This window comes from Cryptomeria japonica, chromosome 4, assembly GCF_030272615.1.
Source record: "Cryptomeria japonica chromosome 4, Sugi_1.0, whole genome shotgun sequence".
Classification (NCBI taxonomy): Eukaryota; Viridiplantae; Streptophyta; class Pinopsida; order Cupressales; family Cupressaceae; genus Cryptomeria; species Cryptomeria japonica.
The window spans coordinates 678,819,952-678,847,885 of NC_081408.1; the positions used below are offsets into that span (position 1 = coordinate 678,819,952).

General features: G+C 35.7%; 1 protein-coding gene across 1 annotated transcript; it reads right to left on the reverse strand.

Annotated features, from left to right (window-relative positions):
• Window positions 1–711: 711 nt before the first annotated feature.
• LOC131047773 (proline-rich extensin-like protein EPR1) lies at window positions 712–27,470 on the reverse strand. Its single transcript, XM_059220055.1, has 3 exons — window positions 26,875–27,470; window positions 1,067–1,255; window positions 712–946 (listed from the first exon to the last, which is right to left on the reverse strand). Exons 1-2 carry the CDS (start codon window positions 27,443–27,445, stop codon window positions 1,074–1,076), a joined length of 753 nt encoding a protein of 250 aa, XP_059076038.1. The 5' UTR covers window positions 27,446–27,470; the 3' UTR covers window positions 712–946; window positions 1,067–1,073.
• Window positions 27,471–27,934: the final 464 nt, after the last annotated feature.

Consider the following 27,934-nt stretch of genomic DNA (forward strand, 5'->3'; position numbering starts at 1 on the left):
CACAAATAGGTAACTAAACATGCTATACTAGATAAATTCTCCTCGCTCCATCATTCTACTGAAGGCCGGGAGCTAACACTTCAAGCCAAAGAGCACGTTAATATTGTATTTGGCATAAAAAGACAACTTAAGGGACAAATAGAACTTCAGAGAGAAGAAAAAATAATAAGTACAAAAAGAACTTCAGAGACAAGAAAAAATAAAATGTGTGATAGTTTTTCGGATGGTTGACAATAAACTATCAAGATGTGTCTCATGTTTGTTTGTAGATACGCCAGACATTAGTACAAAACATTTGAACAATAAATTTTTCTTACTTCCGAAAACATTTCAAGAATCATATTGTTGTGCAGTTTTTCTTACAAATGCGATCATGTCACGGTGGCACAATACAGTTAACGGCTATCAATTTTTTTCTTGTAGATGAAAAGTTGATATAGAATTTACGAAAGTGAACTTAGTTCATTATTTAAATCGATTTGACAGGTGCGGCTTTTTTTAATTCCAGGCCTCCCCAGATGCAACGATTTCAATTAACTAAAAAATTAGTGAGTTGTTTAAATCGACTTTCCTCGTTCCCGTAATTGAGAATCACATTATTTAACACTTAAACCTTATCAAAATTCAAATGTAAACAACAAATATAATATTGAAGAGGTATTGAACAATTTTTTAACAGCGGGAAGTACTCATCAGCGTTAGGACGCAATATTCATCTAAAACGATTCATTATTGTAATATGAAACCATCTATAATATGACAATACGATAATACACAGAAAAGCCGCAGCTTCTAGTATTCACCGATCGATAACAACATTTCTAAGGAATTCATGTCTCCCATCATCGGCGAAAGCAACATGTAGTAGACAATACTACTATGGATGAGTAGAATCTAAACCACCTCTCCTTTACATACGGTCTATATATTTTCCACGATTGGCTACCTGTAACAAGAACGAAAAGGAAACTTAATCAGTCAAGCAGCCTAGCTAAATTTTGTACGATTACAAACATATCCAAGCTATGGAAATGTAAAGTCAGTAAAAACAGAATTATGAACTTACAAAATATCTAATAAGTAGGGTGAGGTGGAGGAGACTTATGCATGACAGGAGAATTGTAGTGTCCATGCTTTGGTGGGGGCTTTACTACTTGCTTGGGAGGAGATTTCTTCAAGGGAGGATGGGGTTGGCCATGGGGATTGAAGATGGGGGAACCTGGCTTGTGAAATGGAGGAGTAAGAGGAGGATGAGGTTTTCCATGGGAGAAAGAAGTGGGGTGCTCATTGATGGTATGAGGAGGCACTTTGCCATGCACTGGTGGAGGCTTGGGAATAAGGGGTGGTTTAACTTTGGGAAGGGGAGGAGATTGATGAGCATTAGGGGGAGAAGACAAGTGACCATCTTTTATGGGAGGTTTCTTTTCAAATGGAGGCTTGTGAAGTGGGGGAGGCTTTGGAATAAATGGAGAAGCGGGGTGTGGTTGCGGCTTTGGAAGTGGAGGAGCACCTTTCATGGGAGGTTTCCCTTCAAATGGGGGCTTGTGAAGGGGTGGAGGCTTTGGAACAAAGGGAGAAGGATGGTGTGGTTGTGGTTTGTGAAGTGACGGGGGAAGCGTAGGAGGGTGAGCTCCTGGTAAAGGCTTTCCATTGTGGTGGAAGGGAGGCAACAGCCTCTCCGACGAACACACTGACACAAATGCCAACAAGACGATAAGTAAAAGGGAATGATGAAGAGCCATCGCCATTTTTGGTGGTGAATTGAAATGGTGCAAGGGTTAGAGTATTTATACACAACCAAGTGAAGGCAAGGGCAGTAGAAAGTTCCAACACGTGCTACGTGTTAATTCTCAACTCCTACATTTTATATCTCTCGGTCCGCAACAAGTTAAAAAAACAGAAGACTAATGGTTATTCGTGGCGTGAGGGACAGAAAAGTCAAGATTTGCGAGTCGGAGATTGTCCCACAAAATTGACTTATTTTCTCGAACGCGTCTACGACAAATTTATTGTCTTATCAGACACCAATTAACGAGCCGAAATAATCTTTCGGCGTTCCACAAAGTCCAAATATTTGTAGTTTCAACAGTTTGGCCGCGTCTTTAGCGTCTCCTTTTCGGAAAGGGAAAGACGTTCTAAAAGCCAAAACTCCAAGAAAGGGACAGTGAACGTATGGCCATGTGAACATGCAAAAGGGTTTGATCCACCTACAATAACGTTTAGAAAACATCCAATTGAATATCTTATATTTTGAATCCTTTTACTTTAGCTTTCAAATATTGAATCGGGATGCTTTCCTTGCTTCAAAAAGATTTTGATGCTCGCACGACCTTTTCTAGACACGGAACATTACCACACTTACGTTACTTTAATTCTTTATGCGCGCCTTCATTAATTAAATTTTTGACTAATATTGAAAGAGCTGAAAAGAAGTCATCCAAGGTATGCGACTGGCGACCGAGAGCTTATCTAAATTAAAAGAATCGGGGCCATCCTCCTCCTCCTCGGTTTTGTCTAAGGTATAAATGTATATGCATACTTTTAATTAGTTAAAAGTTAAAACCTTGAATACTAGATTAATGAGTTTAAATTTAACTAGTTAAAAATTTAAAATTTCGAATATTTATGCATATTTAAAGATATAAACGTTTAAAGATTGATGTAAATTTTATATAGATATATTATTGAATTTGAAATAATAGATTTTCATTTTGAAATTAGTATATTCTATAAATAATTGATGTTGAGTTTGTTAGGATTTGGGTAGTCTATGTACTTTCTTTGGTTTTTTCTTGTGTCGTTTCATATTTATCGCGGAAGATTTTCTTTTTGCCTTTATATGGCTCTGGTCGAACGCAACCCAGCAGTTTCTGCTGATGCTAATTTGTCTACAACAGTTAACAATGGCTCCTCCAAATAAGCGTCCTAAGAAGTTCATCTCTAATGTCTTTAACGAGGTATGCATTCTAACACCCTTGTGGATGTGGTTTTGCCCATCCCTAAGACAGATAATACTTGTCAATGGCTTGAAAAACATGCTTTAATAGGTTATTTTGTTGAGAGGGTCCCCCATAAAAACACACTGAGAGATTAGGTTGCCCGCTCCTAGATCCCACATGGGATTTGCCTAGAGGGTGTTCAAAATCTCACCAAGGATTTTTTTCTTTTCCATTTTACCAAAGTTAACCATGTGCAAGGTATTCTTCAGAATAGTCCTTGGTATGTCCTATCTTCCTTGTTAATTTTTCAACCTTGGTCTTGAGATTTTTGTATTTCTAGTGATAATAAGCTTAAAATGCCTGTTTGGGTTGAGTTCCCTGTCTTACCCTTGCCATGCGGGAACTTCCTAGGCAACATTGCTTTTGCCATTGGTAAGGCGGTCTGTCATGAGCTTGTGCATTTTTATCAAGCCCGACCCCAACGGTAGGCTTGTGTGGAAGTCAACCTAGCCCAAGATCTCAAGGAACATGTTAAGATTCACATTGGGGATACTCATCACACTTAGAGGGTGCTTTATTTAATTTTTTTTAATATTTGTTTTCAGTTTCAATCCATGGAACACAAGATCAAGGATTGTTCATTGACTAAGTCAAATCCCACAGCCTCTCCATCGCGCTCTTCTAAGGTGACTCCTACTACAAAAAAATGGACCCAGGTGGGTTGCAATTGGAAGAATGTCCCTACCAGCAAGTCTCAGGACACTACAATTCCTCTGCCTATTTCAAACCCTTCTTTAAAGGGGAAGGACGTTGAATATTTAGCTCCAACTTCCGAGGTTTCACCAAGGCCTTTTGTATGGACCCCCTTGGCTGCCTTGGTTGTTAGAAATATTTCTTCCACCTTGCATTTCTCTCACATCCCTTCTCAACATGCAGAGTAGTAGGAGAGAGATTTTGATAAATGCAAGCACGGTGTTTCTGGTTTTCAATCTGCGACTTCTTTCCTCCAAAACAATTTTTCCTCCTTAGAGAAAGATGAGGAAGATATGGAAGTTTTCTGATGAATTTTATGTCTCAAAATGTCAAAGGTCTGACTCACTCCCAATAAAGTATTCCATTAGGGATACTCTTCAAAAATATTTTGGTATTGATGTTCTATGTTTGCAAGAAGTTAAAATTTCCTCTTTCATGTTGTCTATCGCCTGGTATATTATCTATCCCAATGGTTTTCCTTACCCCTCTCATCATGAGGCAGGTCATGCAGGAGTAGTCACTCTTATTGCGCCACACTAGAACTCTTGTGTGGTGGATCATGGGTCTGATCTGACTCAGTCGTTTGTATGGCTCCTCATGAATGTGGGTAATTGTTCTTTTGGAATTATCAACATTTATACTTCCAATGATGTTGTGGAGAGATCTGCCTTGTGGTGATGGATTTCCAATAAAATACCACCTACCACTTGGCTCCTGTGTGGTGAATTTAATATGGTGGAGATGATAGAAGATAAGGACAGTGTCCTTTGTTTCAAATGCACAACTGGTGAGCAAGAAGCATGGCACTACATGTAAAACAAGTTGGGTCTATTTCATCCTAATATTTTTCAACGTCAACCTCAGATGGTTTGCAATATGTGGTGCAACTTTCGTGCTAGTTTTGATAGAGTTTTTAAGAGTCTTGATCATGCCATGATCTTGGCGTAATTCTTATTTTATTTTGCCTCCACGTCTCCCCTGCCATTTTGGACTTTGTGAAAAGTTACTCTATCTAATCATTTTCCCATTAAATTCTGCATTGAGTGGCAAATGGGTCTGCAAAATTCTTCTAAGGGGCCTACTCAATTCTTTTTGAACATATCTTTGATGACTCATCAGCCCATGCTAGCCCATATTCAACTTCTCTATAATTTGGAAGCCCATCTTGGTTAGCGTACATGTTAGATTGCACGTTGGTGTCTCACCATTGAACGTACCACTCACTTTCTTCGCATCTATGGTCACCAGTTGGCTATTTTTTGGTGGCACTCATACAAGGCTACCACCTTAGAGATTTGGTATGCCATGAAGGCTCTTGCTAATAATACTTTCTTTGGCAACCTTCAAGTTGAAGTTGCTCAATTATGATAGAAAAAATAAATTGCAAATAATTATGCTACCCGGGGAGCACAAATTAAAGCTAGACTCCATTGGCTTAAATTGGGTGATCATGCCTCAAAGGATTTTTTCTTGGCACTTCGTGCTAGGCACTCTTTTCAGGTTATTAAAGCTATCAGAGAAGAGAATTAAGTCCATTTTAAGCTATCTTTTTTTTACAAGCCTTTGTGTGTCATTATGAGAAAAATTTTGCGGCCCAGCCTCCCACTTGTGCATGGGATTGTTCTCTCCATGAGTGTCTTGGCTCTATTTCACATCAGTTGTCTAAAGAATAAACTGCTTTCTATGATCAACTCTTTTCTCTAGCTGATCTCAAAGAGGAAAATGTTTTCATGGTGTATGAAAAAGCACCTGGTTGTGATGGTTTCCCCTATGACTTCTACAAGGCTCTGTGGGATTGTGTGGGGTGATACCTCCATAATGTTTATCTTGAGGCTTTCTATTCCAATTCTTTGGGCAAGCTTATTAACAGAGGTCAAGATCATACCTAAATCTAGGGATCCCCTGGATATTTCCAATTGGTTCCTAATCACTTGCTTAATGTCTCCTATAAAATTATTGTTAAGGTCATGGCTCTATGAATCTGCCACCTTCTTTCTTTGATTTTTTGGCCTGAGAAAACTAGTTTCATTAATTCCAGGTTTATTCTTGATAATATTATTGTGATCTACAAAGGTATTGAGTGGGCAGATATCTAAGCAAAAGCCCTTTATCTGAACTTTGATTTTGCCAAAGCTTATGACCATACTAAATGGTCATTCATCCTAGCTATGTTAAGAGCCCCGGGGTTTGGGCCGCATTTTCTAAGGGGTTCTAGATGCTTTTTACAGATGCCTTAGTCTACATTACTATTAATGGTGGACAATCCTTTATGTTTGGCCTTTTCTATTCTATTCTAAAGGGGTGCCCCATTGCTTCTGCATTAAATGTTATGGCGGTGGAGGTATTTGACTATCTACTTATCAACTTTGTCACTCTAGATCATGTTCATGGCATCTCCTTGCCTAATTCTTCTGCTCATCTTGTTAATGGTCATTTTGCAGATGATTCCTTCCTTACTTTATTAGAGGAAGAGAATAATATCAAGGAGGCTCTTTGTAAGGAAGTTAAGTAGCGGAACAACTTCCTACACTAACCTTGAGAGGAGGGTAATGCAAAAACTTTCACAGATCATTACAATAGTTATAGAAACTTATACCACAACACACTAATTTATATGGGGAAAGCCTTTTTGGGAGAAAAAACCACACACTCCAAATATAGCTCAATATATTATTCAAAAATCAATAACAGATTACAATATACTTGTAAAGAAATGTCTTTACAAGAGTACCACTAATCAAAGATTAAGAGGTAACTCGATATCCATAAGACTCATACACACAACCTCTATCTCATGTAGCTCGTATATAGGAGATACAATACAAGAAACCATCAAACAGTATTACAAAACCATTGGCTAAAACCACCCAATAAAATAGAGCTAACCATTCTAGATGCCCTATAATGTGTCAAATACACATCAACACATTTTCCTCCCTTTTATAGATCATTTATGTGTTCAATGCATTTTATATTTCCTATTTCAGGAGTTCAAATTTCTGGAGGCCATAACTTGTGAACCAAGTGTCTGATTGAAGAGTTGTTTGATGCACTAGAAATATCACAAAGTTCTCTATCACCTCATAACCTACTATGACATTTAACCCACTTTTCACGGTGTTTTGGAGGGTCTAAAGTCCTCAAAATTAAATTTAAACCTTTCATTGCACCCTTCAAAAATGGAAACCTTAATATCTTCAAAACTAGTTATGATCTTGTGATGATAATTTGCCAGCGTGCTTATCTAGCCAATCTAAAGCTTTGAGGAGAATTTCGCACCATTTTGTGCTCAAACAAAAACTTACTATAAATAGTAACCTCAGGTAAATGCAATGTTGAGACACAATTTTACCAACATTCTCTCACTTTTCAAACACCTTGAAAGAGCAAAGGGAGTATCAACATAATAAATTAATTGCTAGGGGCCATGATGTCCATAGACTCTAAACACCATCTGAAATTCTTTGTACTCATAGCCTTAATTAAAGAATCTGCAACATTCATCAAAGTCTCTACCTTAACCATCTTCACCCTGCAATCTTCAATCATATCTTCATCAACAGTCCAGGCATGAAATGTTGGGTTCTTAGCTAGGTAAAATGCACTTTGACTGTCACAATAAACTATCACTACACCTTGTTTTATTCTAATATCCGAACATAGTCTCTTCCGCTAAATGGCTTCTTTACAAGAATAAGTAGCTTCCATATACTCTGCTTTTGTAGTGGACAAATCAATCACAACTTATTGCTTACTCATCCAACTAATTGCACCACCAAATAAAGTGAGCACATAAGCGCTGGTGGATCTTCTGCTATCAATATCATCTACCCAGTCTAAATCCACATAACTATGAATATCATGGGAAATCATTTCTCCAACCAAATTACCATGATAAAACAAAGAATAATCTGAGGTACCCTTCAAATATTTGAAGAGTCTTTTGACTGCATCCCAATGAACTCTACCAGAATTAGACATATATATGGAAAGAACTCCAACTACTTTGGCAATGTTTGGTCTAGTATAGACCATAGCATACATCAAACTTCCAATTGCATTCTGGTAAGACACTCTTCTCATGTCTTCCATCTCTAATGGAGATGTAGAATAATCTGAAACAAATAATTTCATTCCAACTATGAAGGGAACACATAATGGTCTACAATCCTGCATGTTGAACCTCCATAAAACTGAATTCACATGCTTACTCTAGCCTAGTCATAGCTTTTTGTTCACTCTATCTCTTCTAATTTCCATCCCAATTACATGTTTCCTTGTGCCAATTTCTTTCATTTCAAATTTAGTAGCAAGATGAGACTTTAGTTCTGAAATCATACCTTTTCCTTTACCAATGAATTATTACCAACATATAATGCAATATACAAGAAATGATCACCATCAGATTTATAATAAACATAGTGATCTAGTTTAGAATTTTCAAATCCCAAACTCAACACTTATGTATGAAATTTCCGGTACCACATCCTAGGACTCTGTTTGAGGCCATAAAAATATTTCTTTAATTTACAAACTAAATTACTTTTACCTTTCACCATATAGTGCTCTAGTTATGTCAAATATATATCTTCCTCCAAATCACCATGAAGAAAAGTACAGTTTTCACATCCATTTTCTCAACCTCTAAATCATAAGAAATAGCAATAAAAAGAAAAAATCTAATGGATGTCATTTTTACAACAGGAAAAGGTATCTCATCATAATTAACACCCTCAACCTAAGAGTATCATTTTCCAACCAGCATTGCTTTATACTTCTCAATTCCTCCATCTGGACCAATCTTTTTTTTGAACACCGATTTACAACCAACAAGTTTTTGACCTTTAGGAAATGGTACAAGATCACATGTATCATTCCTTTTCAAAGCTTCCATTTCTTCCTCCATAGAAATCTTCCAAGATTCTGCATCATTCATACCTAATGCATCTTCTACAAATTTAGGTTCATCCACATTTGTATTCAAAGAAAAAATACATCTCCAATCATTAGGTGAATACCTTTCAAGTGCTTGTCTATGTCTTGTAGACCTTCGAACAAGCTAAGTTTGAGGTTCTTCCTCCTCTTTTGAATATTCAGAGCTAGATGAGATCTCATCAACTTCTTGCCTATTAAATGGTCTCGAATTAACTCTTTCAATCGTAGAAGGGGATTGAATCACATCTTCTTATTTAGTCTATTCTGGTTGCAATGTAACAAAAGGAGACTTAATTTCTCTAAAAATAACACTTCTACTATGAATTACCTTTTGTGCAATAGCATCCCAAAGCTTCTATCCTTTCACACCATAACTGTAACCGATGAAGATACATTTCACAACCTTGTTCTCCAACATTTTTTTCTTCTCCTTTGATACATGTGTATATGCCTCACAACCAAAAACTCTAAGATGTCTCAATGAAGGCTTGCGACCTGACCATGATTCCATAGGAATTTTATCGACAAGAAATGAGGTAGGAGACCTATTAATCAAGTAGCATACTCCTAGCCTTCACCATCAGTGTCCTGTTCATTCTTTTTGCAACTCCATTTTGTGGTGGAGAATACAAAGTTGTCTTCTATCTATTAATGCCACAATCATTACATAATATATCAAAATTATTAGAGAAAAATCACCACCATTATCATTCCTCAAACATTTAATTTTCTTTCAAGTCGGCAACTCAACCATTATTTTAAATTCTTTAAAATGACAGAAAACTTCATATTTACTCTTTAAAAGTATACCCATCTCCTTCTACTAAAATCATTAATAAATGAAACATAATATGTGGATTTTCCAATGGAAGGAACATCTACAGGACCAAACACATCAAAATGAATAGGATCCAAAATACCACAAGATCTATGAGAACTCGAGTAAAATTGAACACGGTTTTGTTTTCCATAAATGCAATGTTCACAGAAATCAAAATCGGGATTACAATCATTCAAACCTTCAAGAAGGTTTTTATTTATCAAGGTCCTTAGACCCTTTTCTCCAATGTGGCTAAGTGTCTGGTGTCGCAACATAGTCTTCTCTATAGGTAACTTTGCTTTAGAAGAAAGAGCTCCCTAAGGTACCCAAAAGCCATGTCCATCTGCTGAGGTCAAACCCTCAAATATTCCAATGAAGTATCTATAGATTTATTTTTTACATAAGTGCTATTACACTCAACCATGTATGCCTCTGGCTTATACAAAGTGTCGAACCTGACACCTCTAGTAATCACCATAGAACCCTTAATCATCTTACATCCTACATGAGAAAAGACTACCTGCACACTTGCATTTATCGGTTTTCTCATAGATAATAATTTCATTTTAATCCAGGGATATGCAGAACACAGCTAATCCTTTTTATTCTACCACCAAGAAACCTAGTACTAACTTTACCATGACCAACAATATCTAAATGTGAATCATCACCCAATTACACCTTACCTCCATTAAATTCTTCTTATTAAAAAAACCAATCTCTATTGGGCGTTATATGAAAAGATCCACCTGAGTGAATTAGCTATGCACCATTACCTGCATGAGTAGCCAAAGCTATAATGAATGCATCACAATCTTCCTTCTTAGACTCAGAATTAGATTCAAGCTTCTTCTTTTTCTTATTATTTTCTTCTTTGTAGTCCTTATGGATGTGACCTGAATTACCGCAATTCTAACAAATGCCTTTGGACTTTCCCGAAGATTTTGATCTCCCTTTGGATTTGAACTTATTCTGCTTCTCATTCTTCTTTCCTTTTTCCTTAGGTCTTCCATGAATAGTTAGGGATTCCTTCAAACTGATGGATAACTTCCTACGCATCTCTTTATCAAGTAGGGCACCCACCACATCTCCAGACTTCAAAACAATAGAAGTACTACTGATAGCCATAATAAAAGAATCCCACAAATTAGACAAAGAGCAAAGAAAGATATAGAATTTCTCCTCTTCATCAATCTTGACACCAACAAATACCAATTGAGCCACCAACATATTAAATGCTTCCTTGTGGTCTGTAATTTGTCCACCCTCTTCCATTCTCAAGGAATACAATTTCTTCATCAAGAAAATCTGATTCAATAAAGATTTTTCTTGATACATTTCACCAAGCTTAGTCCATAGCTTCTTTGCAGAATTCTCTTCATGGACATTGATCAGAACAGAGTTTTCCAAACATAATATTATTAGACCCTTGGCTTTATGGTCCATAAAATCATATTGAGCAGTCGCAATACGATCTAAGGGCCTTGAGACATTCACATCAAAAGCATCCCACGAATCTCGATCTATTAGCATATCCTCCATCTTTAGCTTCCACATCTCAAAATTACATCCAAAAAATTTCTCCACCTCTATTCTCCATGGTAAATTTTCCATCTTAAAATTATTGCAACAAGATCAAAAAGTATCTTTTGCACAAGATCCCACTCAAATCTGAAATAGTTCAAAAAACCCAACAACCCACAACTAAAATAAAAAGTGATCAGGCTTCGATACCACTTGTAAGGAAGTTAAGTAGCATAACAACTTCCTACACTAACCTTGAGAGGAGGGTAATGCAAAAAAATTTACAAATCATAACAAGAATTATAGAAACTTAACAGAAATAGACATAATAACATGCATACCACAACACAGTGATTTACATGGGGAAAACCCTTTCCGGAGAAAATCCCACACTCCAAAAGAAACTCAATATATTATTCAACAATTAATAACATATTACAATATACTTACAAAACAAGCTCTTCATAGGAGTGCCACTAACAAGAGATTCACAGGTAACTCAATAGCCATAAGACTCTTACACACAACCTCTATCTCACACACCTAATATATAGGAGATACAATAGAGGAAATTATCAAACCATATTACAAAACCATGGGCTAAAGCCACTCAATAAAGTAGAGCCGACCTTAATCCCCATTGTAGATGCTTTATGATGTGTCAAAACACACATCAACACATGTTACTCCCTTTTAAAGCCCATTTATGTGTCCGATGCATTTTATATCTCCTATTTCAGGATTCTACACTTCCAAAGGCCATAACTTGTGAATTGGGTGTCCAATTGATGAACCGTTTGATGCGTCAAAAATCTCATGAAGTTCTCTATCACCTTATAATTTGGTACATTGGTTTTTCCCACTTTTTAAGGCATTTTGGATGGTCTAAAGTCCTCAAAATTTAATTTAAACCTTTCATCACAACCTTCAAAAATAGAAACACTAATATCTTCAAAACTAGTTACGATCTTGCGACAAAAATTTACTAGCATGCTTCTCTAGCCAATCTGAAGATTTCAGGAGGATTTTGAACCATTTTGTGCTGAAACCAAAACTTACTATAAATAGTAACCTCATGTAAATGCAAGGTTTAGACACCATTTTACTAACTCTCTTCGCTAGTTGGACATGTTATGCCTTGCCTTTGGTTCTGGTCAAGGGAACCTCTTGGTTTTGGATTTTGTTTGTTTTTTGTGTGTTGGTAGATGGTAGTACACCCTAGAATGGTGTTTTGAATCAGTGTGGATCTTTGGAACCTATGAATGTAATAAAGAACCTCTTGTAAGGTCAGTTGGCTCTAGGTCATTTATAAACCTAGTGACCAAATCTGAACATGGGTTCACCTAGTGTAGGAGGTATGTTGTTAAGTTGTCCCCTAATTTTTTTTAGGCTTAGGATTGGTCTACAAGTCCATTAGGGACTTTGGAATGTCAAAATTGAAAAGTTGTCAAAAGATGTAAAAAGTTGCAAAAGTTGCTAAGCAACATTTCCCCATTGATTGGAAAAGAAGTTCCAACAGTTCTAACTAGTTTAAAATCAGTTTTAGCCATTGGGGGAAGGCCGATTGTCCCTTAGAGATCATCTATGAGTTGGTTGGATAATGAATGTAAGAAATTGGTGGTTTAAATAAACAAAAACTCAGATTTTGCCCATTTTCACTAGTTTTTTGTATTGTACGATCTGATAGAGCATTGGTTGGCATGAATTTTTGAATTGGTTGGATTGTGGTGTGAGTGTAGGTTTGAATGCAAGTGGTCTGACTCAAATTGGTGGAGTTTGGAGCAAGTTGTAGGTAGTTTATCAAAAATTGTCACTCAAGGACCCTGTACATAGGGTTTCACCAAAAACATGACCCTAACCTGCAAATTCTATTGAGGAACTCATCAGACCTTTGGGAAATGTAGGTTGAGGGTTTGTATATTTTTATTCCAAAGGGGTGCAATCTAGGAGTGATTTTTGGTGTGGTTTCCACCATACGCTAGGTTAAACAAAACCATGTGTTTAGCCTAGCCTTGAGGAGGAATGAGAGAACAGTCACCTAAGGAGAGTTTGGGAACCAGTACAAGGGTGGTTTTGGTTCATTAGATACCTAAGGAACATGCCCAAGGGGTGACTTATATTCTGCAACCTCATTCTTAAGTAGTTGCTCTGGAAAATGTACCTAATTAGGCCTATTAGGTCTGCCAACCCAGTAGGTGCTTAGGGGTGATGGAGCAAGTTCATAACTCTATCTCTAGGAATTGGATGTAAGTCCCAAAAGGGTACTCCAAAATGTAATTTTTTCCTAGGTTTCTTTGAAGGAAATTTGAATTATTTGAGAAATACCATTTAGATAGGGCTACAAGGAATAGGCCTAATTGGGGTTTCCTTGACCCGGGTGCAATAGGAAGTCTTCAAACTTGGGTGAAAGGCATAGGATGAGTGTCCTTGGTAGTCAAATAACCCTAACCCTCCTTACAAAGTGTTGTGGTTGATTGAGTACATTAGTGTATGTGTAGAACCATAGTTGTGGGTTGAGATAAGCCTTGTTTAGGCTTAGAAGGGTGAATTGGGTCTTCTTACCTTCTTGTTTCCCACTCTGCATCAGGTTCTACCATTTAATGAAATAAAACTCAATATTACAGGTAGTTGGTCTTGCCTAGCCTCTTTTATCTTTCCTTTGTTTTGTAATACATTTTTGTGTCATGATGATTTCCCATCCCTTGTTGAAGCCTTTAAGAAGTGACTTACTTGTAAAATAATATCAAATGAAAGATCATATGCACTATTTATTAAATTTTCTTCCTCGTCTATAGAATTTTTTTTTGAGATAATTATGTTTGGATTTTGAAATATATGCTTGAAATTTTAGGTCTATTGTCAAGATTTATTATGGAATTGGTCCCTACTTTGCATATTGTTCCACTCTATAGTTTTTTAAGTTATCTTATTTCATTCTATTGTAGTTTGATTTCTTAATGTAAGACTTATATGCAACATGGTCTATCTTCAACCAATGATGATGATATTAAATATATTAGTGATAAGTATGGCCTATGGTTACTCCTATCCTTTTCATAATAATTGTCAAATTCTTTGATGCATTTTTGGTGGGTTTACAACTTTCCTATTATAGGATGACAAGGGTGGATTTTGGCTCCTTTTTTATACTTTTTAGGTCACTACTCATTCTTTTGGATTTGATGTCTATGACTATCTAAATTATGTTAGTAATCATTATTTTGGAAGGAGGAAAACTTATGGGACATCAGCTGGGCCAACTAAGTCATCATGATAATATTCACCTAATTTTATAGAGGGTTGGAAGAAAATATTGAAGCTTTTAAGGCAAGCAATTGATAATATGAAAGATTACACACCCAATTCTTTTTGTATGCAGTAAAAATAGGATGATAAACTAATGCAAAACCAACAAAGATTCAATCACATAAAACCCTAGTTCTATAATTAAGATCCACCATACACCAATGAAGAACCTAAAATATGAAAAATATACAAAATAGAAAGATAATACCATTCACATGCTTATTAGGTTTTGATCATCATTGTTTCCTATCTCCATTGATCTTGCTTTGTATGGTTGCTCTCAGATTTTGTTTTGTGCGCAAGAGCTCAACAGAGAATAGATTGTGGTTGTGTAGATGCTTGATTGCTTGATTGCATGAAAGGTTGCATGAAGATTGATTCACTTGTTAGGGATATGTTCACATTATTTAGGGTTTGGAAAGGATGAAAGGATCCTCTTATATAGAGAATACCTTAGAAATGGAGGGATAGGATTACGAGGTGAAAGGGTAAATAATCGGCTAGGATTAAAGGGTAGGTATCAAAAATGGGAAAATATTAGAGAGGTGGTTAGAGGCAAATTAAGAGATGAATGACAAGTGTGATGGAGGGAAAAATATAATGAATGAATTAAATAACTAAAGATCTATTTAATTAATAGAATAAATGGGACCAATTAGATAAGTAAAATATTTATTTAATTTTGGAGAAAGGATAATTTAAATAAATAAATAAAATTATTTAAATCAGGAGAGGCTAGAAGAGGATAAATGAATTAATTAAATAAATAAACAAATTTAAATTTATAGATGGTTTAGGATAAAGTAATTAAATAAATAAATATTAATTTAATTATGCTAGGACAATTTTACGTGTCTACACTTTTAAAATTAATTTGGTGAGAATTTTATTCCCTTTAGAATCACCATATGAAGAGCAACTAGAAAGCAATTTATGTCTTCAATGATGAAGGTGATGGGTGATACCTTCCTTAAAATGCTTATTGTTTCAAAAAAATTGGGTGTTAATGGAAGTCATTAAATGATGCCATATAGACTAGAAATTTTAATAGGTGATGAAGTTTTATAATTACATTGATTCTTTGAATTGAAATATATAGGGTTGTCTGTTTAGCATATAACCTCTAGGAGCAAAGTTTAAGCGATAGGGTTTATTGTTGAGGACCTATAGATCTGGGGGTCTAGCTTATAGGCTTTCAAACCTACGACCTCTTTATGGGGTTTACAATTGAGCTCATATAGAGTATAGGGTTTAGGATTGAGGGTATAAGGTATAGGGTTAAGGGTTTAATATATGGCCTCTAGGGCCTAGCTTTGAGGAAAAGGGTTGAGGGTGTAGGATTGACGATTGTGTGTGTACATAGGGTTGAGGGTTTAGTATATAACCTCTATAGCCTACATTTTCAGTCACGGGTTGAAGGTTGAGGATATAGGGTTTAAGGTTGAGGGTTTATCATATAGACCTTAGGACCTAGGGTTGAAGGATAGGGTTTATAGGCTTGAGGTTATATGGTTTAGGGTTGAGCGATAGGGTTTATAGGGTTTAGGTTATATGGTGATACTAAATGAAACTAAAAAACTTGAGGGATGCACAACAACCAATATGCTATGTTTTTCTTAAAAGAAAAAACACTTGTGTATATGAAGTGCATCTGATCCTCTTAACCTTATCCATTTTTGAAAAACTTTAGTAGTTTAGAAACTAAATTTAGAGTGCTACAATTCTTGTTCTTTTGGTATCTTAAAATTTTGAGTGCATGAATCTCAAATTACTCTTCCAAGTTAAGGATTAGCTGATTTTGGAAAAAAATTGACCACTTTTGAGCCCCTTTTTATCTATCATTTTGGTGCACATACCCAAAGACAACATAAAAGATATAAAGTGTGTGTTTTCACCTCAAATGGCTGAAATTAAATCATCAAAATGTGTTTCAAATTTATTTGAAGAAACACAAGAGCTTAGTGGAAGGGTACTAGTAGTCGCTATAGCTAACTTAACACAACTTAAGCTCCTAAACGATACATGAAGTTTGACAAATTTTTTATTGTTGTTGTATGTGACTTAACTGCTTATCGCTATTGGTTTGGCTTCTAGGCAAAAACACTAATATGTGTGAGATTCATTATGCACACAAGGGTCAAAAAGTGGTTGTTTCAAAGTTTTCTCTCTCACATATTCACTATTACCTCATTAACTATTCATTTTGACAAACAAAAATTTGTGCACAATTGATCCAGTACCTGTGAACAAATACCCTAATAATTGTGCACTATTGGTACCAATAAAATTGCACAATTGTTCTAATAATTAACTTTTTTTTGAGCTATTAGAAATACCAACATACACCCATTTACCTGCTGGATAATTGGTTAGTGGACTTTTTATTACTAAAATCCAATAAATAATAATTGAAACATTGGTGATAACTCGACTGCTTCCCCAAATGCAAAGCATCTCAACAACAATTTTTTTTTGTCCTCCAAAACCCTTTTAAGAATCATAGTGTTCAGTTCTAGTTACAAATTCGGTCATGTCTCCTCAGATATAAATGTATAGAAATATATAAAACAAACGCTTTCACAATATTGTTAAATGGCAATCAATTTTATCTTACAATAGACGAAGAGTTCAAATAGAATGAGGGCAAGTAAATGACAGGCAATGAATTTATAAAAGTGAACTTAGACAGTTATTTAAATCGATCTAACAGGCGTAGATTTTTTGAAATTCCAGGCCTCAAAAGTGAAATTAGAGAGTTATTTAAATCGATTTAACAGGCGTGGCTTTTTTGAAATCGCAGGCCTCCCCAGATACAACGATTTCAAGACTAAATTAGTACGTTTTTCAAATCGACTTTCGCCATTTCCCTGATTTTGAATCACATTAACGTTTAAGCTTCATCAAAATTCAAATTAAAACAACAAATAAAAAATTTAACAGGTACTTAATAATTTGTTGACAATATCGGAAGTACTTATTAGCATTCTAACGCAATATTCATCTAAAAAGATTCATCATTGTAATATAAAACTATTATATACCATAAAAATATGATAATACATAGAGAAGCCGCGGCTTCTACTATTCACTGATAACAACATTTCTAAGGAATCCATGTCTCCCATCAACAACGAAACCAACATGTAGTAGGTAATACTACTAAGAATCTAAACCATCTCTCCTTTACTTACTATATATTATTTGCGGGCTTACTATCTGCAGCCTGGCTAAAGTCTGTACGATTGGTATTACACACATATGCATGATATGGAAATGTAAAGTGAGTAAAAACGGAATTGTGAACGTACAAAATATCTAATGAGTAGGATGAGGTGGAGGAGACTTATGCATGAGAGGAGGATTTTAGTGTCCATGCTTTGGTGGGGGCTTTACTAGTGGCTTGGGAGGAGATTTCTTCAAGGGAGGATGGGGTTGGCCATGGGGATTGAAGATCGGGGAACCTGGCTTGTCAAATGGAGGATGAGGTTTTTCATGGGAGAAAGAAGTGGGTTGTTCATTGATGGTACGAGGAAGCACCGTACCATGCACTGGTGGAGGCTTGGGAATGAGGGGTGGTTTCACTTTGGGAAGGGGAGGAGATTGATGAGCATTAGGGGGAGAAGAGAAGTGACCATCTTTCATGGGAGGTTTCTTTGCAAATGGAGCCTTGTGAAGTGGAGGTGGTTTTGGAATAAATGGAGATGCGGGGTGTGGTTGTGGCTTTGGAAGTGGAGGAGGCTGAGCACCTTTCATCGGTGGCTTCTTCTCAAATGGGGGCTTGTGAAGGGGTGGGGGCTTTGGAACAAAGGGAGAAGGATGGTGTGGTTGTGGTTTGTGAGATGGCGGGGGAAGTGTAGGAGGGTGAGCTCCTGGTAAAGGCTTTCCATTGTGGTGGAAGGGAGGCAATGGTCTCTCCGATGAATACACGGACACAAATGCGAACAAGACGATAAGTAAAAGGGAATGATGAAGAGCCATCGCCATTGTTGGTGGTGAATTGAAATGGTGCAAGGGTTGAAGAGTATTTATACACAACCAAGTGAAGGGAAGGTAAGTAGAAAGTTCCAACACGTGCTACTGTTGATTCTCAACTGCTTCATTTTATCTCTCTCGGTCCACAATAAACAAATTAAAAAGAACACTAATAGTTATAGTAGTTATACGTGGCGTGAAGGACAGAAAGGTCAAGATTTGCGAGTCGGAGATTGTCCCACAAAATTGACTTGTTTTCACAGACGCGCGTATGATAAATTTAGTGTCTTATTCAGACACCAATTACCGCGGCGAAATAATCTTTCGGCGTTTCACAAAGTCCAAATATTTGGCAGTTTCAACAGTTTGGCCGCGGCTTTAGCGTCTCCTTTAGGGAAAGGGGAAGACATTCTCACAGCTTAAACTCCACGAAAGGGAAAGTGAACGTTTGGCCACGTGAACATGCAAAAGATTTGGATCCACCCACAACAGCGTTTAGAAAACGTTTAATGGACTGTCTTATATTCTAAATCCTTGCCTTTAGCTTTCACATGTTGAATCGGGATGCTTTCCTTGATTTAAAAGGATTTTGATATTCGCACAACATTTCTAGACACGGAATATTGCTACACTTACGTTGCCCTAATTCTTTATCCGCGTCTTCATTAATAAATTTGTATTCCTTTCATCGTACATTAGGCACATATTGAAAGAGCTAAAACAAGTCATTCAGATGTATGCAACTCTCGGCCGAGGGCTTACGGTATCTAAATTAAAACAAAATCATTATAAAAGATACAACTCAAGAAAGGGAAAATGGATTCTAATGAAAGATAAATGTTTGAAGATTATTATTGATCTTACAATAGCAACAGGAATAATTAGGCTCTTATTTTTTTATCTAAGTATGATTGCACGTGATATGTTACCACCATGAATGACAAGGAACCCTCAAAAGATAAGCTATGAGTGACATGTAGTGAGGAGCAACATAATAGGAATATGTGTTATTTAGAAGGGATGGGAAAATAGTGTAGATCATTGTCACTTGTAATTTGCATGATACTAGAAATGATAAGTTATTGAATTTTACAATCTAAGGCTTGACATTCAATAGTGGAATGGCTATGCATTTGATGATGCACACAAATTAAATAATTTTCATCATTTTGTTTATAGTTTTTCCTTCATTTTGTTCAATGGAGAGTAATCAAGTTGGATTTAAGAAGTGCTAACAATATGCTCTCTCATTTATATAAAAATTCAGGAGTAGGAAGCAATCCTTTCTCTTCATGGGAGGAAGACATAGATGCATTAGACAATGGAAGAGGGTATGCACACAAAGGAGGAGGTTGGAAACCTAAACCCTTTTTGGAAAAGTGTCATCTTGTGAGCCTCAATGATTTATTCCATACATCTAAACCCTGTCAACTATGTCCATGTTTAGAAATAATGCAAACACCAAGTCCATATTATTCTTCCCAGTCAAATGTAGGATCTTTAGTGGGTGTTAAAATGTGAAGAGAGGGCTCACTCTTAGTTTCAAATGGATTGAAGTCTAAAGAGCCTCAATCATCATCAAGAAAAGTGTTAGAAGGAGAAGTGGTAGATTAGATAAATTAAACACAAGGCTCCTTCGAAGATTCATATTTGGATTGTAGAACTTTATATTCTCCATTAAAGGAGGGTGTAAAGTTTAATGGACCACAATATTTCTCTAAGAAAGCATTTTCAATAGGACAATATGTTGTAAAAAGAATCATAGTTTTGAAGATAGATATCCATCCTACTTCTTCTTGGGCATCACTATATGAATTAGGATCATTCTCGATTGTGTAAATTTCAATTTCTTGTATGAATTTTATTGTGTGGTGAAGGGTAGAAGGGACTACTTGCACAACATGAATCCACGGTCTACTTAGAAGAAGATTGTATCTAAGGGTATCAAGAATTACATGTATAGGCATGGGTAAAGTCATGAATCCCAACATAATAGTTAATGTGGTTCTACCTACTAATTGTCTAGCAACATTATCAAAGCCATCAATAGAGAGATTGAATTAGGTTGAATTAGAGAGGTATCCATATCAATCTTATGTAACAAGTCTACGCTAAAAACATTAATACCTAATCCATTATAATTAAGGTATACTTTATCCTATATTCATTAATGCGATGTATAAGCATGAGGGAGTCATGTTGATTCTAAACTTCCAAAGAAGGCAATTAATCTTACAAGAACACAATATTCATCTTTGTTTCATACATAAGAGATCAGTTAGCCTAATAGAAGGCGATAAAAGTACCTTCCGTAAGGCTTCTTGGATCATCCTATGGTATGTAGGTGAAGTTTGAATCAAATTCCAAAGGGAGATATTATCTAGAGTAGCATGAAGCTACTCAACAAGATCATGTTCCTTACCAACATGTTGTGAAAGATGAGAGGATGGAGAAAAAATAGGTTAAAAAGTAGGAAGAAATTGTTATGAGTATTATATGTGTAGGCAATTGTAGGATAATGGGATTGTTGAAACACTTGTTGGTTCATCCTATTTCTTCAAGTGAGTTGTCTTATCAAGTTTAAAAAATAATTGGGAGGTAACCTAGTTGGACTATTACCACCTTTAACAATCTTGTTTTGAGTACATCTAAATTTGAAAACTTTAGGAAAAAATTAAATCTAAAATTGAAAACCAAAAAATATGCAAGTGTAAGACATGTCAGGTTCACCAAAATGAAATGGTTGGAAAATAGTCTCTTAGCCTAGGGACATAAACTAAGATCTTAATTTCCATATCACCATCAATCATTGGATGAAATAACCCACAAGATCCAACTTTATTCCTAGAGGAGAGTTGGATACTTTGTCTTATTGGATAATCTTTTAATTTGATTTGATTTGATTTGATGTGATGTAAATATGTAATGAGTAGATAGGAAATTGAAAATTTTCAACATAAATGGTAGGATAAATAAATAAAAAACCTACTCAAAAGTACACATTTAGAAATGAGATGTAGAGAGGAGCCTATAGATGAAATGTGGATTTGAAATTATTGGACTAGCGAGTTGGGAAAATTAGTCTTGAAAGTGCTTCTGTTAGCTAAAGATTCTAAATTCTATATGAGAGGGCTCTCTAGATTTGTCTCCGTAAAACTTAAATGAAAAGTGTTAGAAACTAAATTTGGGTAAATTAATCATGAGGTTTCTACTTGTTTTAAATATAAAAATGTCCATCTCATTCTACTCTATGCAAATCTACCTCTCTGAGAACTACCATGTATGTAAACCACAAACATAGAAGAGAGAAAAGGGTTATGTTCTACAGGGGCTTGCCTAAGTCAAACCCCATGTTGGTGTTCCCACCTCCACAACAACAATCATGATATCAAAGGATAACTTACCCCTAGTAGTGAAGAGTAAAAATGATAAATGAAATGTTGAATTGACAAGATTATACCTTATAATTGATTAATGTGGTGATGTAATTCTCTTTAGATCAATCCTCCAAGTATTGATGCAATGAAATCACAAATCATAATAAAAACCATCATGAAATCACATTTGAAGATAATTTGCAATGCTCCTTGTACTCAAACCTTCTCTTGATTGATTAGGACCCTTGAATTCAAATGATAGAATGAATTAGGATTTGTGAATGATAAATGATTGACTTATATAGGGTTCTCAAAATATTTCCTAATTTAGGCTAGCTTCCAATGATCAAATGAAATTATCAGGATCACATTACAAATGGTAGGAATCGACACTTGCACATGTTCAAACTTAGGTGCCTTTTAGAGGGACTAGGGCATTAGGTACCATAGTCCACTCAAAAAGGGACTAAAAAGGGCATTGGCAAGGTATGAGGGGCCAAGACATATGATATAGTATCAATCTTGACATATGACTTGGTCTCAAACTTGACATGTATGATAGAAATATAATAGCATGTAGCCCCCAAATAGACTTGAAATGACCTATAAGGTCACATAGTAATGAAATGACCCAAAAAGAGTGAAAGTATTTTGGGATACAATTTAAAATAGTACACTAAGTATATATGAATAAATTCATAAGATGATTAAGGAAACAAATGGTTTCTTTGTGTTAAACTTAGAGCTATTCAATTTTTAAGTGAGGGAGGTTGGTGAGAGAGTGTGAATGGGGGTTTCTAGGGGAATGGAGAAGGAGAAGCAGACCTAGGTGAGGATGAAAAATACAATAAAGAGGATGAGGATGAGGATGATGCCCATTATCAGTGTCTCAATTTTGTGGCAAGCATTTTTCTACAGATGTTTCAACTCCTTTTCTTTCTACTGTGAATTTTTCTCTCTAGATGAGTAATAAAGTAGGGGGTGACTGTTACCTACCATGTTTGGGGCTTTATTTTGGAGCCATCTTTTCTTTGTGCCAAGTTATGTTTAGTAGGCTTTTTTCACCTGACTATGTTTTCTCTTCTGGTTACCTCTCGAACGATGTTGAGGTCCTATTTGAGATTATTCTTTCTATTTATCTTTGTTTTTTTATTATTTTGGACTTGCTCAAGCTAGAGGTCTGTTTTGTAGTTGTGGAGCTTACATGGGGTGTCCTTGCCTCCACTGCTAGCACATATTGCTTTCAATGAAACCCCCTTGGTTTCTTGGTTTCATTTGGCTTACCTCTTCCTTTCCATGGTTATTCCTAGTTCTAAAACGATATTTGGTACAACAATTGCATTATGTGTAGATGGCCTTCCTTCAAGTGCCATGACATATCCTCCTACTGATTTTTGTTGGTTTTGGGTGGTCGGGGCACCTATTTCCCCTCCTTCATTCTTACCTTTCGGTTTCACTATGGTGATGTTGTGTCTTCTCCTATTTTTTTTTATGCATGAATTTTTAATCATTATTGGAGCCTTGCAAACCCCTATCACACTATTGGTGGATAAAGTTGCAGTGGGTTCTTCCTACTGTGTTGGGCTCCTACTCTATTCGTCTACCTAGGGTGGAGCTTCAGGATTTCCAATGTGAGTTCTTGTGTTTTTTGCTTTTGGCCATATAAAAGAGTTGTCAGAAGCAAGATTTGTATATTATTTGCCCTTGATAGATGGTCCTTTTCTAGATTTAGGTTCTTATACAAAGAGGGTAGCTAATGTTTCTGCTCCTACTACTAATTCTTCTATTTCGCCTACTACTTCCTCACTACTAGAGCCTTCTTCTTCTACTCTTGTTGGTTGTGGTTTTGTTCTTCCATTGCCTCTATTGGTAATGATTCTAAAGAGGTTTTATGGTCTACATGTCTATAAGTTTAGTTGGATTGTTATTTTTTGGATGCAATATGGATGTTAAATGGTTTCTTATGTGCTCGCCTCTACTCTAGTTAGTTCATTGTGCATTTTAGTGTTTAGGTTGTCTTGGTTATTTCATTTATGTTCTATTCTTGTTACAACATTTTATAAATTATTTGTTATATTTTTTGTATTTGCTTAGTCCATGGTATTTTGAGGGCTTAATCTCCAAGCCTATTTTTAATGTTTTTCATTTAAATGGTGTTTAGTTCAAATCCATAATGAGTTGGGGCCCTTTACCACTTAATCTAATTAAAAAAACAAATGTTCTTTTGTTATACAATATTTGAATGTTTCATCAATATTCTTTGGATTAATAAATCTAATCTATGATGGAATCTATCAAGTCATTAATTAATTATCTTATCAAATAAAGTCATTTCTCATGATTACTTTTAAAGTACATGTACATGAATCTTACCATGAATGATACTGTGAAATAGGGAAGTATGAAACTAGCTAAAAATATAACCACATAAGGCCTTGGTCTTTAATTTAATCTACTTTTAATTCTAGAACTAGCCATAGCACAAATGAGATATAGTCACAAATGTTGATAGACTAGAGCTTCAAACCTACATAACCTAGTAAGGAAATTCAAAACATTTAGCTTTTATGATACCTTTGTAGATAATTTTAGGCATCATACCATGTTTGTAGATTATATAGAAAATATTGAATGAAGTGGTTTTCAAAAAAATGTTAGACCCTCTCCACATCACTTTGAGGTATAGTATTATAGTTGTAAGGGAATGGTCTTAGGAGATTGAAGTAGCTAAAGTATTAGAAGATTGAGTTGGGCCAAATGCAATTTAACCTGAATTAAGTAATATGGATTATTCTTAAATTACAAGTTTCCTTAGTGAAATAAAAAACTCGATGATTATGATGTGAAAATTATTAGAGGACAAAGATTTAATGCATCTAGATGCTATATTGTTACCATAATTAGACATGGATTTTGGGAAATCAATTGATACGTAATTGTGGGGAGTTGGTTGTTGTATCTCTAAATAAGAGATTCTTTCTTGCTATTAAAGAGTAGAATTTAAATGATATTGTACCTAATTGATGTCACTTATACTACAATGAATTTCCTACCACTAATAACAAAATAGAGGCCTAGTTTTGAAGTTCTAGTTTACACAATTTTTAAAAAATTACATGCAAACATATATAATGAGGAGATCATTACTATATATAAATGATTTTTTTCTCCAATTGTGTATGAAAATATTATTGTAAACCGTTGTCTAAAATGCATATAGTATTATTAGAGGACCTACAATGAATAAGATTGTTAGATGGGTAATTTATGCCAAGAAAGAATTATTGCAATTGAAGGAAAATACACTGGTCCTCACAAATTAACTAGATATATGTCTTGCCCAACTCACTTATTTAATGGATATAATATTAGTCAAGAAAAGGATGGAGAGAAGAACAAGGAGGATAAATATGCCCCTATTTTACCTTATGAGAGAGAAGTCAAATTTCTCTAGCATTCCAAAGACTGGGAAGTTGATCAAAATTTAGATTATAAACATAGGCTAGAAAAATATGAAGTTAAAGTTAATAGTAGTAATAACTCAACAAATATAACAAAAGTTAGGTGGAAAAGGTGAAACCATAAGTTGCAGTCGAGTGAAGGAGGTTAACTAGCCGAAATTAAAAGTAACATGAAGATCTTAAGATCAAGTTAAATGTGTAAAAGTGATGCTAGAGAAATAAGACCCTTTCTTATCTTAAGAGAATAAGAATAGAAAGCTTTCAATGTTCATTAAGAAGAAGACAACTTAAGGGACAAAAAGTACATGATAGTGACTTCAAAAGATAACATAAGAGACAAAATGTGTGATAACACTTTAGATGGCTGAAAATAAATTAAAGATGTGCCTCACATTTATTTGTAGAAACACTAGATATTAGGGGAAGAGTACCAATAGCTGTTATAGCTAACTTCGTGCATACTAAGCTCCTAAATAATGCATCATATTTCAGTTTTTTTTTTCATTTCTTAATATGTGACTTAATTGCTTGTAGCTATTTCTTTAGCTTCTAGATAGTAATGATGAATGTTGTGCGATTTGTTATGCTTAATGATAAAAAAGAGGTTATTTCAAAGTGTTGTCCAATTATTCGTTTTGAAAACCAAAATGTTTTGGACAATTGATCCAATATTTAGACACAAATGCCCCAACAATCATTTGTTATTGGTATCATTAAAATTCTACAATTGATCTAATTACTAACTTTTTTCCCAACTATTGAATATACCAATAAACAACTATTGTTTCACTAAATAATTTTTTAATAAACTTTAATTAACAAAATTCAATATATAATTATTAGAACATGAACAATAACTCCAAAACACTCAACAACAATTTTTTTTCAACTCCTCAAACTTTTTAAGAATCATCGTTTTGTTCAGTTTTTGTTACAATTGCAGTCGCGTCTCCTCGGATATAAATGTATAGAAATATACATAACGAACGCTGTTACAAAACTGTTAAAAGGTTATCAATTTTATCTCGCTTTAGACTAAAAGTTGAAATAGAATGACGGCAAGTAAATGACAGGCTTTGAATTTGCAAAAGTGAACTTAGAGCGTTATTTAAATCGATTTAACAGGCGTGGCTTCTGTGAATTTCCAGGCCTCCCCAGATGCAACGATTTCAAGACTAAATTAGTACGTTGTTTAAATCGACTTTCACCGTTCCCGCAATTGATAATCACGTTATGTAACATCCAATCCCTATTAAAATTCAAATGTAAACAACAAATATAAAATTGAACGGGTATTTAATAATTTGTTAACAGTATGGAAAGTACTCATCAGCATTCTAACGCAATAATCACCTTAAAAGATTCATTATTATAATATAAAACTATTTATAACATGAAAATAAAACCAACAACATTTCTGAGTAAGGAATTCATGTCTCCCATCGTCGGTAAAACCAACATGTAGTAGGTAATACTACTATAGATAGGTAGTATCTAAACCTCCTCTCTTTTACTTGCAATCTATATATTTTCCACGAAATGGCTATCTGCAACAAGAACGAAAAGAAAACTTAATTAGTCAGCAGCCTAGCTAAAGTCTGTTCGATTACAAACATATGCAAGATGAAAATGTTAAGTGAGTAAAAACAGAATTGTGAACTTACAAAATATCTAATGAGTAGGATGATGTGGAGGAGACTAATGCATGGCAGGAGGGTTGTAGTGTCCATGCTTTGGTGGGGTCTTTACTACTGGCTAAGGAGGAGATTTCTTCAAGGGAGGATGAGGTTTGCCATGAGGATTGAAGCTGGGGGAGCCTGGCTTGTGAAATGGAGGAGTAAGAGGAGGATGAGGCTTTTCATGGGAGAAAGAAGTGGGGTGCTCATTGATAGTATGAGGAGGCACCTTACCATGCACTGGTGGAGGCTTGGGAATGAGGGGTGGTTGAGGCTTGTGAAGTGGAGGTGGCTTTGGAATAAATGGAGAAGCGGGGTGTGGTTGTGGCTTAGGAAGTGGAGGTGGCTTTGGAATAAATGGAGAAGCGGGGTGTGGTTGTGGCTTAGGAAGTGGAGGTGGCTTTGGAATAAATGGAGAAGCGGGGTGTGGTTGTGGCTTAGGAAGTGGAGGAGCACCTTTCATGGGAGGTTTCCCTTCAAATGGGGGCTTGTGAAGGGGTGGAGTCTTTGGAACAAAGGGAGAAGGATGGTGTGGTTCTGGTTTGTGAAGTGGCGGAGGGTGAACTTGTGGGGGAGGCTTTTCATTGTGGTGGGAAGGAGGGAATGGACCCTCGGATGAACATACTGAGACTAATGCCAAGAGGACAATGAATATAAGGGAATGATGAAGAGCCATCGCCATTGCTGGTGGTGAGTTGAAATGTTGCAAGGGTTGAAGGGTTTTTATACACAACCAGGTGAAGGCAAGGGCACTAGAAACTTCCTGCAATTCACACGCGCTACATGTTGATCCTCAACTGCCTCATTTCTTTAACTTTCGATCCGTAAGAAACGTTGTCATTAGGAAGACGTTGTTGACGTGTCGTGCATGACATGAAAGTCAAGATTTACGAATCGGATATTGCCCCACAAAATTCAGTTGTTTCCACATACGCGTGCACGATAAATTTATTGTCTTAATCAGACATCAATTACGGAGTTGAAATATTTCAGTAGTGTATCCTTTTGAGGAAGGAAAGGACGTCTCACATGTGGCAGGAAACCGCAGAAAATCAACGAAAGGGACAGTGAACGCTTGGCCATGTGAACACGCAAAAGGGTTGGATTCGCCCACAACCGCGTTTAGATAACATTTAATGGACTGTCTTATATTCTGAATCCTTGCCTGTAG

Coding starts and splice junctions, on each gene's coding strand:
- LOC131047773 (XM_059220055.1), bottom strand. CDS start 27,445: ATGGCGATGGCTCTTCATCATTCCCTTATATTCATTGTCCTCTTGGCA. Junction 1,256..26,874: donor CTTCAATCCTCATGGCAAAC/CTCATCCTCCCT, acceptor CCCATGGAAAAC/CTCATCCTCCTCTTACTCCT.